The sequence below is a fragment of the Periophthalmus magnuspinnatus genome, chromosome 20, assembly GCF_009829125.3.
Source record: "Periophthalmus magnuspinnatus isolate fPerMag1 chromosome 20, fPerMag1.2.pri, whole genome shotgun sequence".
Lineage (NCBI taxonomy): Eukaryota > Metazoa > Chordata > Actinopteri > Gobiiformes > Gobiidae > Periophthalmus > Periophthalmus magnuspinnatus.
This window is the reverse complement of record NC_047145.1, coordinates 10,480,469-10,494,959: the sequence shown is the minus strand read 5'-3', so window position 1 is coordinate 10,494,959 and position 14,491 is coordinate 10,480,469. Positions and strand designations below refer to the sequence as shown.

General features: G+C 37.1%; 1 protein-coding gene across 1 annotated transcript; it reads right to left on the bottom strand.

Moving 5' to 3' along the window:
* Positions 1–192: 192 nt before the first annotated feature.
* prtfdc1a (phosphoribosyl transferase domain containing 1a) lies at positions 193–13,628 on the bottom strand. The gene is made up of 9 exons (XM_033986272.2): positions 13,532–13,628; positions 12,807–12,913; positions 12,152–12,335; positions 8,737–8,802; positions 4,482–4,499; positions 3,736–3,818; positions 3,060–3,106; positions 2,867–2,943; positions 193–292 (listed from the first exon to the last, which is right to left on the bottom strand). The coding sequence occupies exons 1-9, from the start codon at positions 13,562–13,564 to the stop codon at positions 245–247; spliced, it is 663 nt and encodes a 220-aa protein (XP_033842163.1). The 5' UTR covers positions 13,565–13,628; the 3' UTR covers positions 193–244.
* Between the last annotated feature and the right edge of the window lie 863 nt (positions 13,629–14,491).

The window sequence follows — 14,491 nt, the reverse complement described above, 5'->3', positions numbered from 1 at the left end:
TGTTAGTAATTCTACGTTATAATCCCATTTAATGAATCATGTCAAAAGTTATATTTTCAGCCATTTCCTATTTAAACACATTAAGTCACCTTTCCAAAGTTTTTCCTTCCACTCCACATTTTTATTGGTGTGAAAACATTTGAAATCAAAACATTCCACAACTACAGAACACAGAGAAAACCTTCCACTAGCTCTGTAGCAAATTTGTGCGTTCACCAAGCTAACGTATGGTTCTCATTCTCCTTCAAACCTTGTACTTCATCTTCCCACTCTTGCTGATCACACAGATATGCTAAAAAAGCAACAAAAAAACAAAAAAAACATACTTAGGTCATAAAAATGTTACATAAATACCACTCTCACAATATATTTCAATCTAAGATCAGAAAAAGTAGCCTTGGCTTAGCGTCTCGTGATGGCTAAATATTTGGCTAAGATTACAATGATTTAACGTCTTTCTTGTTGGGAAATCCTATGCACTGACAACTAAGGCCACATGAGGGTTAGCCTTGTAAAATTCTGAATGATAATCTACACATTTGTTAATCTTAGTTGGAGAGAGCCAAGAGTTCAAACTATTTTTCTTGCGTAGATAGCATTAGTTGTGATAATGAGATGCTAACCCTTGCATTCCACGTACTGCCCTCCTCTGCGTTTTGTAATAAATATGCTCTCTCCTTTTGAAACATGGGGGATACACAGTGGTCATGTAACAGGTCAGGGAAAGTCAAAAGTGAAAATAAGGTTGTTTAAAAATGAAGTGCATGTACGTTTCACCTACTTATTCAAAGCAGAAATGTACTCTACAATGTTATTCTTGTATGTAAGGGCAGCTTGAATACATGGCTGAAATATTTTCCCTCCTCATTACTGAGTGGGTCCATGTTATTTATCATTGAAAATTATGGGAATGTTGAACATTTTTTAGTGAAATGATATAAAGCTATGACACATAACTTTGTGGGGATGACAATGCTTTTGGTCCAGAATAAAAATGTCTCTCAATGGGTTTAAAGTACATAACTATTACCTTGATTGGTTCGACAGTACCCATACGAAACATTCATTATAGTTCACAGAAGTCAAGTGGCAATTTGTGAAGAAAAGTTGATCAAATAAAAGTATCTTTGAGTTCTAAAAAGAAATCCCTCTATCTGTCATGAGTAGGACTTCCTGATGACAGTTATGGAATTACTTCTACTTATTCATTTCAGTTTTAATTCATGTTTGTAGAGTCTGAAATAACAACAGCAGTCACTTTGCAGAGCTTCACAAAATAGTTGATTTAACCAACAAAAAACAGCTGATGTCACATCTGCTGTCTGCTGCCAACCAGGAAGTGAAACCATCAAATTCACCAAAAATGCCAAACTAAAAGAAACCAGTCAAGATCTGGTTTAACTCCTGAATATAATCATGTTAACTATATTTTAGTGAAATGTGTAGTTTAACCTGTCATATGCACTGTAATTTTTTTTGTTGGATTGACTACCGTATTTTCCGCACTATAAGGCGCACCTAAAAGCCTTTAATTTTCTCAAAAACCCACAGTGCGCCTTATAATCCGGTGCGCCTTATATATGAATCAATATTGGTCAATTATGACACCCGTAGTCAGGAGGCGTCTCCGAAGTAATAGCGGTAACCCTTTAAAGACTGAGCACACTATGGGCCAGTATAGCTCACCTAGACCTAGACTTTTATTCTTTTTTAGCCATAAAAATCATGTTAAACGAAGTATCAGAATTTGCTGCATTTTTTCACACAACTACTTCTATTTTACACATCCATCCGTATTTTTTCTTTTACGCGTCGAATAAATGACTGGGAAAATCCCCGCAGCCCCGCGCTCTCATTTGTCACCTTCAGGACAACAGAGGCAGATTACCGTAATGACGGTAAAATATTTAGATAGCCCCATGTCTCCGCTTTGAGACGCAGTTTGAATTTACATGAGAGCACGACTGGGCGCGGAGTTACGCTACTGGAAAGTCCGCAACCACGAGTCTAACGGCGACGACAGGATCCGACGCTGTAGGGATAACGGGGAGACAGCGCCGGGCGACATACGCCACAATCTGCCAATGGATTGCGGATGCCTGGGCTGATATATCAGTCTCAACTGTGGTCCGAGTTTCACGGAGGGAGGAATTGTCACTGAACTGTTAGACAACAGCAGCGACACTGATAATGGCGATTTTGACGAGACAGAATCGGGCACTTTGAATGAGCTCGACCAACTGTTCAACTCAGACACTGAAGAGGAAGAATTCGATGGATTCGTGAATGAGGAATGAACTGAAAAAGTGAGCTTTACGTGTTTCTTTCACGTGTTTACAACTAAACAAGGCTGGGAGATATTGTGAATATGGACATTAACATTTGAACAACGTTGAGTTATTGTTATTACGTTGCACTATTTCGAGAGTTACTATATTGTGAATGCATTAACTTGTTTTGTGAGTTTGACTGACTTATCTGACATTCCCTTTAGCGCAGCTCCATCTCGTGGATGCGTAACACAACCCCAGCTACTACAGTAGTTTATATTCTATGCGCCTTATAATGCGGTGCGCCCTATATATGAAATTTGTTTTAAAATAGGCCATTCATTGAAGGTGCGCCTTATATTCCGATGCGCCTTATAGTGCGGAAAATACGGTAATTGTATTGCCAGCAGTTATATTCAAAGGTGTGTCCCATGCTTGTTGTCCTGGGGCACCTAGGAGACCTGTTGGCAGGCCCAGGTTCCCAGCACAGAACTACAACCCTTTGATATGACATGTTTACTCTTCTCACTCATTCTCTTAACCCTTAATAACAAACCTTCAAAGGGTTACATGGTGCATACTGTGGCTGGACTTACATTCAGGTCTCGGAAGTACTCATTGTAGTCCAGCGCATATCCAACGACAAAGTGGTTAGGGATTTCAAAGCCCACATCTATCAAAGTAAGTAATGGTGAAGACAGCTTATAAAGGTTCTATTGTTGGTACAAGAGTATTATTGCAGGACTATTGTCATACATGAATTTGAATGAGTGTGAGACTTTTACTCACAGTCAGTCAGACTTTCAGCCATGTTAGGAACTCTTTTCACCAGAAGACTGGAACAGAAACATGAATATGACATAAACAACCAAATCATGCTTTTATACTGTCTTACAGTACAATGAAAATGAAAACATGTCTATATTGTATTTAATGTTGCTTACATCGCCTTTCGAGACACACAAAGGGCTTTCCAGTGCATTATTCATTTCACCCCACACTCGGTGATGGTAAGTTACTAATGTATCCCTGGGGTCGACTAACGGAAGTGAGGCTGCCAATCTACACCACTGCCCCCTCCGACCACCCCCAATGTTCACACACACACACCACATTCATACTAGGCAATTGTCAAATGACACAGCTACAGTTTCAAAGTGCTGCGCTTCCAAGATAAGACCCGGGCATTGACAAGCAGATAGCCACAAAGTAAAATTGTTCAAGAATACACAGTATCCTGGCTTTTAAACTTTTGGACACTCCATTAGTCATTTGTATTAAAGTTAAACTAATGTATCAGTACACAAAACCCAGTTTTGCAAACCACAAGTACTTGGATTAGAATCTGCAAAAAATGCACAAAACAAAAAATGAACACTTTTAATGAATTTAAGTGCTGAAAGGACGAGAAGATTTCAGATTATTGTATGTATGGACTCCTAACTATGGAAACGGCAGCACTTACCCGGCAACTTTGACCATTTTGGGTTCAAAGGTCTGCACATGCTTGAGAAGGGCCTGCATGGTCTTCCCTGTGTCCACCATGGCCTGAGGGGAAGGAAGAGCAGAGACATCAACAGGGACAGACAGGCTCACACAGGAATGCCTAACCAAAGAGTCACTGTCAATACTACACATTGTTCTGCATGAGAAGTAGGGCTGTACACAGTCATAAAGTTATAGTTTATGGAAAATCAGTTACTGCAGTTTCCATATCTCCTATTTCATATATATAATCCATGTTTAATAATGTCTTAACACCTACAATATAAAATCCATTAGTTCTGTCATCATTATGTTAATGTCATCAAAATGTTAATTTGTAAAAATGTACATCTTTGTTTCAAAATGTGTCAAAAAGTAGTTTTTTGTGTGTGACCATATTCATTTTATTAATTGAAATACAGTAGTACTATATATTTATTTTACAGTAAATGTATATCTATTATAATTTTCATATTTGGAATCCTTGCTTTATGCTTTTTTCAACTTTTTGTTCAGTTGACAGAATAAAATTTGTATTTTGCTATGGGGAAGACGAAAGCACAAATGATCATAACTCCAGGTAAGTCTTTGAAGAGGATAAATCATCACAACATAATTCTAAAGTCACGGAAATCATTTAAGTATGAAGCCAATTTAAAGACAGACATATTAGCACAAAAAGTGCACGAACAGGAAACAACAACATGCCTAACAGTTGACACTCACCTCGACAACCAGTACACACTGTGAACACACAACAAGGACACACATTAGTAAAACAACACCTTTAAACTGTAGACACTTTTTATGGTCAAATAAAGCCATACAGTGCCAAAACCTGCATTTGTTAGTGATGGTATCTATAGTAACCATATTGGCCACCATCCTCCCTGCTCACAGACAGGCCATTCTCTTCCTCCCTGTAATGAACATCTGTGCGGGCTAAAGTCCGAGTTAAGTGTCTGGGTGTTGCGCACTTTTTCCGCACTGAAGACTAAAATGGTGGTTTGTTCCCCGGGCATGTTTCTTGTATGGGGCTCTTTGTGTGGTGGGGTTGGGGTATCTATGGTTTGGGACGAGAGGTTGGAGAGAATGTAGGCGAATAGCCAGTGCTCCATTCTACACCTGATGAAGTTACATAACAGAGGAGAGAAAATGGAAATATGATCTAACAGTTTTACAATGCCATAGAAACATAAACAGAGCTCTACACACACACGCATGCACACACACACACACACATACACAAGCACATATATGTTTGTTAGGCTTCTAAGAATTGTATTGTATCTTTGAGCTATTGTGTCCACGTGGTTTCCGTCATAGATCAATATAGTTTGTCTAAGTGTTTTGTAATTGCTGTATCATATTTTATTAATAGGTTTTTATGAGTGCATCTACATCCCTTGACATTCATGTTAAATAGCTAGCCTGGTATTATAGTATAGTTATTGTAGTAATGTCTTTTTCAGTATGCTAGGTGAGAAAAGGAAATTATATAAGGGTTAAATGCTTAGTTCAATGACCCACTTAAAGTTTGTGTGAAGTCCCAATATTAAAATCCCAATTTTAGATTTGAATAGCTGCCCTGGCTGTGTTGTAGTCTCACGCTTCACCACTAGATGATGTCTATGTTACTGTTGTCTGATAGTGTGCCAGCCTTGACCTGACAAAAGAAAAACAGAGAGCACAGGTGAGACTGGACAAAGGCCAGGTGAGGGGAGGGGTAGCCACTGCCAGGGACAGACAGGGACAGACAGAGACTGCAGCGCATTGTGCGCTCTGCTGAGAAGGTGATTGGCGGCAGCCTTCCATCGCTACAGGACCTGTACGTCTCCAGGACTCGGGGGCGAGCAGGCCATATAGCAGCTGACACCTCTCACCCTGGACATGGACTATTTGAGCCACTTCCCTCTGGCAGGAGGCTACGGTCCATTGGGCCCAGAACCTCTCGTCATAAGAACAGTTTCTTTCCCTCTGCCGTTTGTCTCATGAACACTTTATAATATTTGCACAAAACTGGACACTTTATAACACCGGTCACTTTAATAAGTCATCAGCATCAGAACAACAGTGCAAACCACTGTTGCTCTGATGCTGCTGTTGTATATATTTTCTACCTTTAAGTATTTTATTTGATTTTTAAGCATATCTTTTTTAACTTCGTGCATGCCCTTATTTGTATTTGTATTTATTCAGTGTGTTTTATGTTTTATGTTGCACTTTATCACCAAAATAAGTTCCTAGTTTGTAAACTGTGTTCACAAACGATGGCAATAAAAGGATTCTGATTCTGATTCTGAGCTCTAAGAGATAATACAGTGCATGTCAAAATACAATTCCTGAGAATTATGCATGAAAAGGTGTTTATACCACTTATAGAATTGTGACCTGAATAAGTTCTCTATTGGCTGTTATTCTGTTCTGGCAAGTAGCAACACAGGTTTCAAATTAACAAAAAAAAAACAACAACAATTGCAATCACTTGATATTGAGGTGTTAAGCTGTACACAGTAGCAATAGAAAAAGAACCATGCAACTTTTTTCAAATGATGGGCCCACCACCTGGTTGCCTAAATGAAGATGTTATTGCATTGCCTGAAATGTTCCATATTCAATTAGAGGTGTTTCTGCTATGTTTTGCCTTAAAAACATGCTTTCTTACAGAGTGCATGCTTACCTCTCCATAGATCTGTCCTGTAACTTGAACTGGTGTACATAGTACTTCTTTAAAGAACCAATCCTGGTAGATAATATTTTGTGCATTTACTGGTGGAGGGTAAGCTACCTGCTTGTTATTGTTTTGTCAGGAACGCGCCACAGTTTGGAATTAAAGTTCTCTGTGCATCTCAGTGGAGACAAGCAGGTGACACCATCAAACCACAGGTCAGATCTGTGGAGAGGTAGCCTTGCAAGTATGAATAGGCCTACATGTTTTTTTCCAGGTATTTTGGAGCAATAAAAACACCTGTAATTGAATTCATGCAAAATAGATAAGTTTAATACTGTGAAACATTCCTGGCAAAGCAGTAGCATCTCCATGGAGACAAGCGTGTGATGAACCCCCACCAGGAAAGTTACCTAATGTACCTTTAAGTCAAAACTACCTGTAAGCTAAGTGCAACCACTAACCTTTATTGACATCTATGTCATCCTGTTTATGCCTTACGTATTCAAATCACTATCTCTCCTTCTCCTGACAAATTGAAAGTCGACTCCTGTCATCAAATCTACTCATCATAACTCGTTGACCTCATCTCTCTATAATTAACTGGCCTGGACTTTGTCAGTTTAGTCTACTCTAGTGTGACATCTGCCTGCGTAGATGACATACCAACATATTTACAATGTGAATTATAGCAGGCCTGGACGAAGGGTGGCGTTAAATACATGGAAGTTGGTGACAGATTGTAATAAGAGTGTGAACCTCATTGATTCATGCCCCTGTCTGATTCGCTTATTTCAGCAGTGTGTACGCTGCTAATGGCTAAAATATGAAATATGAAACTTTTTACAGGGTGAATGGGGTGCAGAGATGTAACTGCTGTTGTAGAGTTAGAAATAGTGATTGTTTTTGTCAGACAGGAGCATTTGTTTACCTGCTTTTCATATTTCGGGTACTTCCTGTAGTCACATGTACCTCTTGTGGTACATAGGGTCTTCTGCAGTTTAAGTATTTGTTTATTTTAGAGACAAATCTATTTATTTTAGTGCTCTTTTGAGTTAGTAACCAATTAGAACTACTTTAAATATGGTTTAGTCTATTTTTTTTTTTTTTTTTTGTTTTAGCCGAGGTAGGTTTTATAAAGTCCTGGTTTAGATTTTTTTCCCCCCATTTTCATGCATTTTTATTCATACAGGGAGAGTTCAATGAGAGTACCAGATTCTTTTCTTCATGAGAGCCCAATTTAAAATACAGTGTACAGTGTAGTGTAATATACCGTACAGTGGTGGGTTTTAAATTCATCACCTGTTATGAAAGATGTATATTACTGCATGTATATTATATCTCATAACAGAAAGAGAAAGAAAGGTCGCTTGAACAATTTTAAAGAGATGACGGCTTGTTCATTGAAGTATTTATATGATCTTCTCACCTTTACACTGGGATGTGTCCTTTTAACTTTTGTATTTCAAATACACCCAATTGGACAGTGGTCACTTAAATCCAGAGGGAAAACACCATTTGCCTTATTGCCTATAATTATGGGGTTTGTTTGTTATGATTACATCAATGAGTGTGCCTTTATTTCAATTTCTAGCAACAGCCAATTTTTATCAGGATCATTTACATAACTAATAGACAGACAGATATTCAAAACATTTAGACTTTGAACAGGAGAATAAAAGGCCACAGACAGGTGATCTTTGACATAAATGGCAACATCACTTCCTTTAGATTGCCTGTCACAATGAAAAACTTTGGAATTTTCAATATTGATTTCTTTATCACTTCTTTGATAGCCAGGTTTCAGAAAATATAAATATATCTGTATCTGTTTGATTTGCCCAGACTTCAATGTAATCTAATTTAGATGTGATACTATGTACATTCATATGTATAATTCTCAGTCCCTTCCTTTTCTTGAAGTTTTGTGTATCAAATAGGTGTAACTCTTTAGGGATACTAATCTTATTTGAGATTGAATGAGATAGTTTTGATGCCTGGGAATAAAGTTGTCCAAAGTGTTATAATTTTTCTTATCTCTACAAGATATTTTACGTGAAATCTACACATTGATTTGTTTTAATGCGGAATCTAAGCCGGTGTGCGCCGATTTTGTTAAATGAGACACTGTTTATCCTATGTGTAAGGAGTCACTTAGTGGGCCATTACCTACAGATCTAGTGGTATCTGGAAAGTACTTGGTATGAAAAATTGAGAACCATTGTATTAAAGTTATAGTCTATATATAGTGTTTGACAGTTTGACAAACAGCTCCGCCTAGAGTTCACTCACCAATGTGAGGCTATTACATACCTTTCCACGTAAAAAGGACAGGTCTGTGTTCCCAATAATGTGCAGGTCTTCTGTTGATTGGTCATTCTAGAAAAATAAACTGGTATAAATATATTAAATGTAACTAGGGTAGTGGCTCAGAAGCTAAACCTGCCAACCCAAAGACAGTTTTATTCCAACTGAAACTATAAAAGCATACTATTGATGTGCCATTGAGCAAGACACTTCTACAAGTATTACAATTTAAATAGAACACAACAACATCATTTGTATCAAAATATCTCGTAATCGATTCATCACTTTTTTAGTTCCGAAATGATCTTGGAATACTTCATGAGTAATGAATTGTAGAATTACAGATTGACCTATGAAACTATGAGAAGCACCTCTTCACTGTTGCCATGGTAATAGACCTAAGTAGGAACTGTTTAAAAACTCTTTGGCTACAAGAAGACGCATCCTGATGCCTCCCAGTCACACCAGACCTAAGTTCCATTGTTAGATTTATGGGTGCACAGTTAAAACTTTGGAAGATACTTTTCTTAAAAGATCCACAGAGTTTCTACAAGAATAGAATAATTAACAAGGAAAGAAAGAAGCCATTGACTGAAGTGAATTCAGATAAACATGTCATGACCACAATACAAATAAAAGACAATGGTGTTTTTGAGAAAGAAGAGGAACCATGTATATTGTCCATGCTGTGAATATTGACAATATTGTTTGCATATACATATCTGTAAATGTCATGTGAATATCTTTATGTGTGTAGAAGTGGGTTAATGGTTCATAATGCACATGTGAGTGGAAATTCACAGAACTCTCCTCATCCTCCAAAACACCCACTCAACTTTACCCAAGTCAAAACTCATGACTTCATCTCACTGGTGCACTGGTTTAGCCGCCCTGCCCAAACTTAAGTGAGTGGTTTCAACAGGAAATACACTGGCCATCTTCTGACCCGACTTCTGACCTAATAGCTCCATTCCAACATTTGACCAGAAAGGACTCCTTATCTTCTCTTCTGGACAAAGGAAATTATTGAGGGACAACGCCCAAGAAGTTACAACTTTTTAGTTCTCTCTCCAAATTGATGTCTATCTTTTTATGTATTTTTATCCAAATGATAGGTGATCTGACACACATTTTAACACATTTCTAGGTTTTGCATTTTTCTAATTAACAATGTTCTTGATTAAATTGGATGTACCCTTATTCTGTTACCCTTGCTGCTGAGACTTTATGGATATCAACCAGAAAAGCGCCCTTCCTGCTTTCTCAACACTGGAAGAGAGTCTCCGAGTGTGGACCTCTAGACTGCTGGCCTGCGTCTACCCCATGCAGCTTGACCTCCAGAATCAACCTTCTGAAGGCATCAGCACAACAGCGTGGACTGAGACATTAGGGCCTACTCCAGCTGTATGCGCACACGTCACAGATAGGATGAATTGACCAATTTAGACTCCATATATAACCATAGATAACTCTTGAGCAGTTTATCTAATTTTTAATCTTTAGATCCCAGTTTGGAGATTCATTCCTTCACTCATTTGCATTTTTCACATTCAAATGCTGTCTGTTTAACTGGGACGATAAATATTCATAAACCACAATTTGCTTTGGAATAGTGATGTTATTTTCAGATATGGGTCAATGATATGGTACTACAATTTACAACCCTTCAAAGCATTGTTTAATTAATAATTAATTACATCATACATTTAGATAATTGATTATATTGATTGATTGGTAATGTCTCTTAACTTTTGTTGAATCGTGCCCCAAAACTCTTCTAGTCAATGCCAAACATGAGTCCAGCTTTAACTTAAAACTAATCATAATTCCAATTCTTTATGTCATTTACCCCTTAATAAATCCTCTACTGAATTAATTTGAAATACTATTTTAGAAGTAATTTTGAATGGCAACATCATGTCATAAGAACTTGTTATCATATCACTTTAAAGTAGTCCTAGTAGTAAGTAGTGAGTTCAGGTTGAGGAGAAATAACACAGATTTAACTCAATATGTGAATGGGAGAGCAAAAAATGGGAAAATTACAATAGTTTGTATATTGTAGTTTTGTCAATAAAAGACAGCTTCAGAGTCAGGCTTACGTTTCTCCCTGACAATGTTTAAAAAAATGTACAAATACAACCTAGATTATCCACTCATTTATTAACAAAAACTTTGACTGAACGTTTTCTTAATATTTTGCAGTCTTGCACTGACAACTATTTGTTTTCATAAAATTCTCTGCGGTTTTGACATTTAATTTAATGCAACAGTCACAAAAAACAATAGCGTCATTGTTTTATTGCCAGAAAATGAAGGCTGATCCTCCCCTTTGTTGCCCAGGGATACAAAGAATGAGCCACACGCAGGGATTTCAGCATGGGCTCAAATATCACAGATTTTAAAAAACTCTATGACATTTCTCAGACGTAATGGTCCAGTTATTCATTCCAGGTGTCACGTATTATGAGCGTGTCTTGTATTAATTATTGCAGTGTTTTCATGAGCTCAGAGCTGCAGCTGCTGGAGTGAGTTGTCCTTGAAATGTCCTGTCTACAAGTGAGTTTAGAATGGACAACAGTGACATCTACAGGCCAGGGTGATACATAAAGGAAGAGGGGGGTCGGTTAAATCTGGTAAATAGGGAATTCAACTCTCAAGATAGCTGGGATAAATAATCAATTTGGTGTCATAACCAATTCTGTTCCACAAAGTAATTTTTATTTCTCTGGATACTTTATTATTCCACTTTTGTATGCTGTGGGAGTTTAATCTTACTGGTCTTAAAACAGGACATTTCCATTAAATTAGTAGCGCTTTTGGAATTACGCATGTTTCCAAAATTGAAATGTCTAAAAGATAGATCTTGAAATGTTAATATTATTGGCTTGAATTTAAATTAAAACTTACAAACTTGACAAGCACCTCAAAGAATTCAGTTCACCAATCACTCACATATGCACGGTGGAAGTGTCTTGCTCAAGGACACAACAACAACAACAACTGATCAGCTCTCTATCCTTCCAGTTATAAGGCTCACCTAAACCTTTCACCTTAAGATCACAGTTCTTTTCCAAGTTAATGTAATATATGTATAATAATGTTGTATAATGTTAAAGCTGCACTATGTAACTTTTCTGGTGAAGGCTCCGTCACGTGCTTGTCTCAGTGGAGATGTTTATGATATGCCTGAAATGTTCCACAGTTTGACATTAAACTGTTCTATCTTATATTTTGTATTTGTGTTTGTATCGCTGAATAAAATACCTTAAAAAACCTGCATTCTTACTGTGAGTGACATGAATCTTGCCCCAGTGGCGTGACTTGCTTGTCTCCATGGAGATAGACAGTTTAATACCATACTTACACCTGTAGAACACGCCACCAGAAAAGAACACAGTACAAAGTTAAATGACTATACCATGTAGCTCTTGTAGCGTATGAACTCCACGCGTGTCTCCAGGTACTTATTGGAGTTGCGTCCCAGGATCTTGATGAACTCAACCAGGTCTGCACAGAACTTGTACCCTCCCTTCAGCACACACAGCACCATGATGTTATTGTCCCAGAAGTCCTCCATGATGTAGTGGGCCAGACGCTCAATTCTGCACAATATACACAAATTGAAAAGGGACGTACTATGTGAAATTGACTTTTAACTAGTATTGTCATGATACTTCAATTTCAAACTCAATTTCAAGGAATAGACTTGATACTCAATACTGATACTACAATGATAGTAAAAAACTTCTTTATTTAGCCAATAGAATGTCATTTTCAACATTAAACAATAGTACTTTCTTTTTGAAAAATTTAAATAATGTTTGAAGAATCAGAAAAAAGGTTTCTTATGTGTAAATTTTGCCATAGTTTTTGATAGAGATAGTGTATCTCCATAGTGTATCTCTACTTCCTGTAATTATGAACATATTTTTCAATTTTTCTTCACAAATTGCTTCTTCAATGGTGTAAAATTATAATTTATATTTACAACAGGTATTATCCCACCAAATGAAATAAAAAAAAAAAAGTAAATATATATATATATATCTCTTCAGAGTGATTTTTCAGTCTACCTGTTCATGATGACACCGTGTGGTATATAGACATTTTCGATATCTTCATGGTAGTGCTCCGGGTAGGTGAAGAGGTCCAGACTGTATCCTGGCCACTCATCTTTTATCTAAAAACAGAGAAGGTAACATTTATGGGAAAATTTGGTTCTATTACAAACAATAATTACAAAATATTGGTTATTTATGGCACAATGTAACTTTCTTATATATCTGCATTTAGGGAATTAGGTGTGTTTCAGAAATACATCGAAAACCATGCATTTTTTTATTGTGAGCAGGGTCACCTCGCCACAGATCTGACCTGTAAATTGACCTGCTGAGCTCCATGGCAGTACATATGTTTAATGCCATACCGTGAAACATCCCAGAAAAGTCTGTAACAGCTCTATGTTGACAAGTTTGTGGAAAACCTCCAGCACAAAAGTTAATCAGTCCACCTTTAAAATCCATTAAATTCTACTTGCCTTACTGCTACTACTACTACTACTACTACTACTACTACTACTACTACTACTACTACTATTGTTACTACTGATAGTGCTGCTAGTAGGCCTATTGTGCTATTCCAACTGTAACTACATCTAGTTTGCTACTTTTACTACCACTATTACTACTACTACTGCTAATACTACTACTACTAATTCTACTCCCATATAACCAAATAGCTTGACACAACATGATATTTGAGTACTATTGAGTTGAAAATAACTTTTGTGCAAACTTACCACAATGCCTCTTTTGACCCCTCCATTTTCCATATTTATTAACTCAAAGTGCAATAAAAGCAAAGCAAAAACAAGCAGTTGTAGCACACGGAGCACATGGAGGATCACACTGTAGTCATTTGGACAACAGCACAGCCCTGTTCCAGTCACAACGAATTACACCTAATCAGCTTCATGTGATGTTTGGCTTCCTGTGGTTACTGCATAGTCCACTAGATGAAGGAAGAGGAAGAGGAAGAGAAGGAGATGGAGGAGGAAGGCACTTCAATACAAGACACTTTAAACTAAATGAATACATTGCAAACTGTTCACGCTGGTCCTCTCACAAATGTTAATGCTCCTGGAGTTGTTTACAATGTGAACTCTAAACAGAATCCTACTTTTTAAACATCTATCCCAAATCTGGTCACAGTTGCAAATTGAGATTTTTTTCCCCAAAAAAATTATATACCCCTACATGTGATCATTGCTTCATATCAGCATGAGATAACAAAATCAAACTGGGGGTTGTCCTACTTAAAGGTACACTAACTTAACTTTTTAGTAGAGGGACCGCCACATGATCGTCTCCATGAGGATGTTGCTTTGGCTGGAATGTTCCACTCTATTGCATTAAACATATCTATCTTGTGTTCAAAGTGTGAGTGGGGTCAATTCTTCACAGATCTGATGCCTACTGGGGTTTACTGCGTGTCTCCATGGAGATAAATAGGTTTAACTACTACTGTGGACATTAACCTTAAATTGTAAACAAAGCAACAAGATATCAGATAGCGGATCCTCCACTAAAAAGTTACACAGTGCACCTTTAACCTGAGATAGCTTAGTTCAATAAAATAAAATAAAAAATAAAAATAAAATAAAATAAAATAAAATAAAATATAAATAATATAAAATAAAATATAAATTTAAATTTACTTTATTTTTAATGTTTTCAGCAACATCTTTCAGTTTTTTTGC

Excerpts from the sequence above, each read along its gene's own strand:
- prtfdc1a (XM_033986272.2), bottom strand. The coding sequence starts at position 13,564 with ATGGAAAATGGAGGGGTCAAAAGAGGCATTGTG. Across the intron at positions 3,107-3,735 it reads AAAATGGTCAAAGTTGCCGG|TCTTCTGGTGAAAAGAGTTC; the intron begins GTAAGTGCTGCC and ends TTTCTGTTCCAG. Across the intron at positions 2,944-3,059 it reads GGCTGAAAGTCTGACTGACT|ATGTGGGCTTTGAAATCCCT; the intron begins GTGAGTAAAAGT and ends TTACTTTGATAG.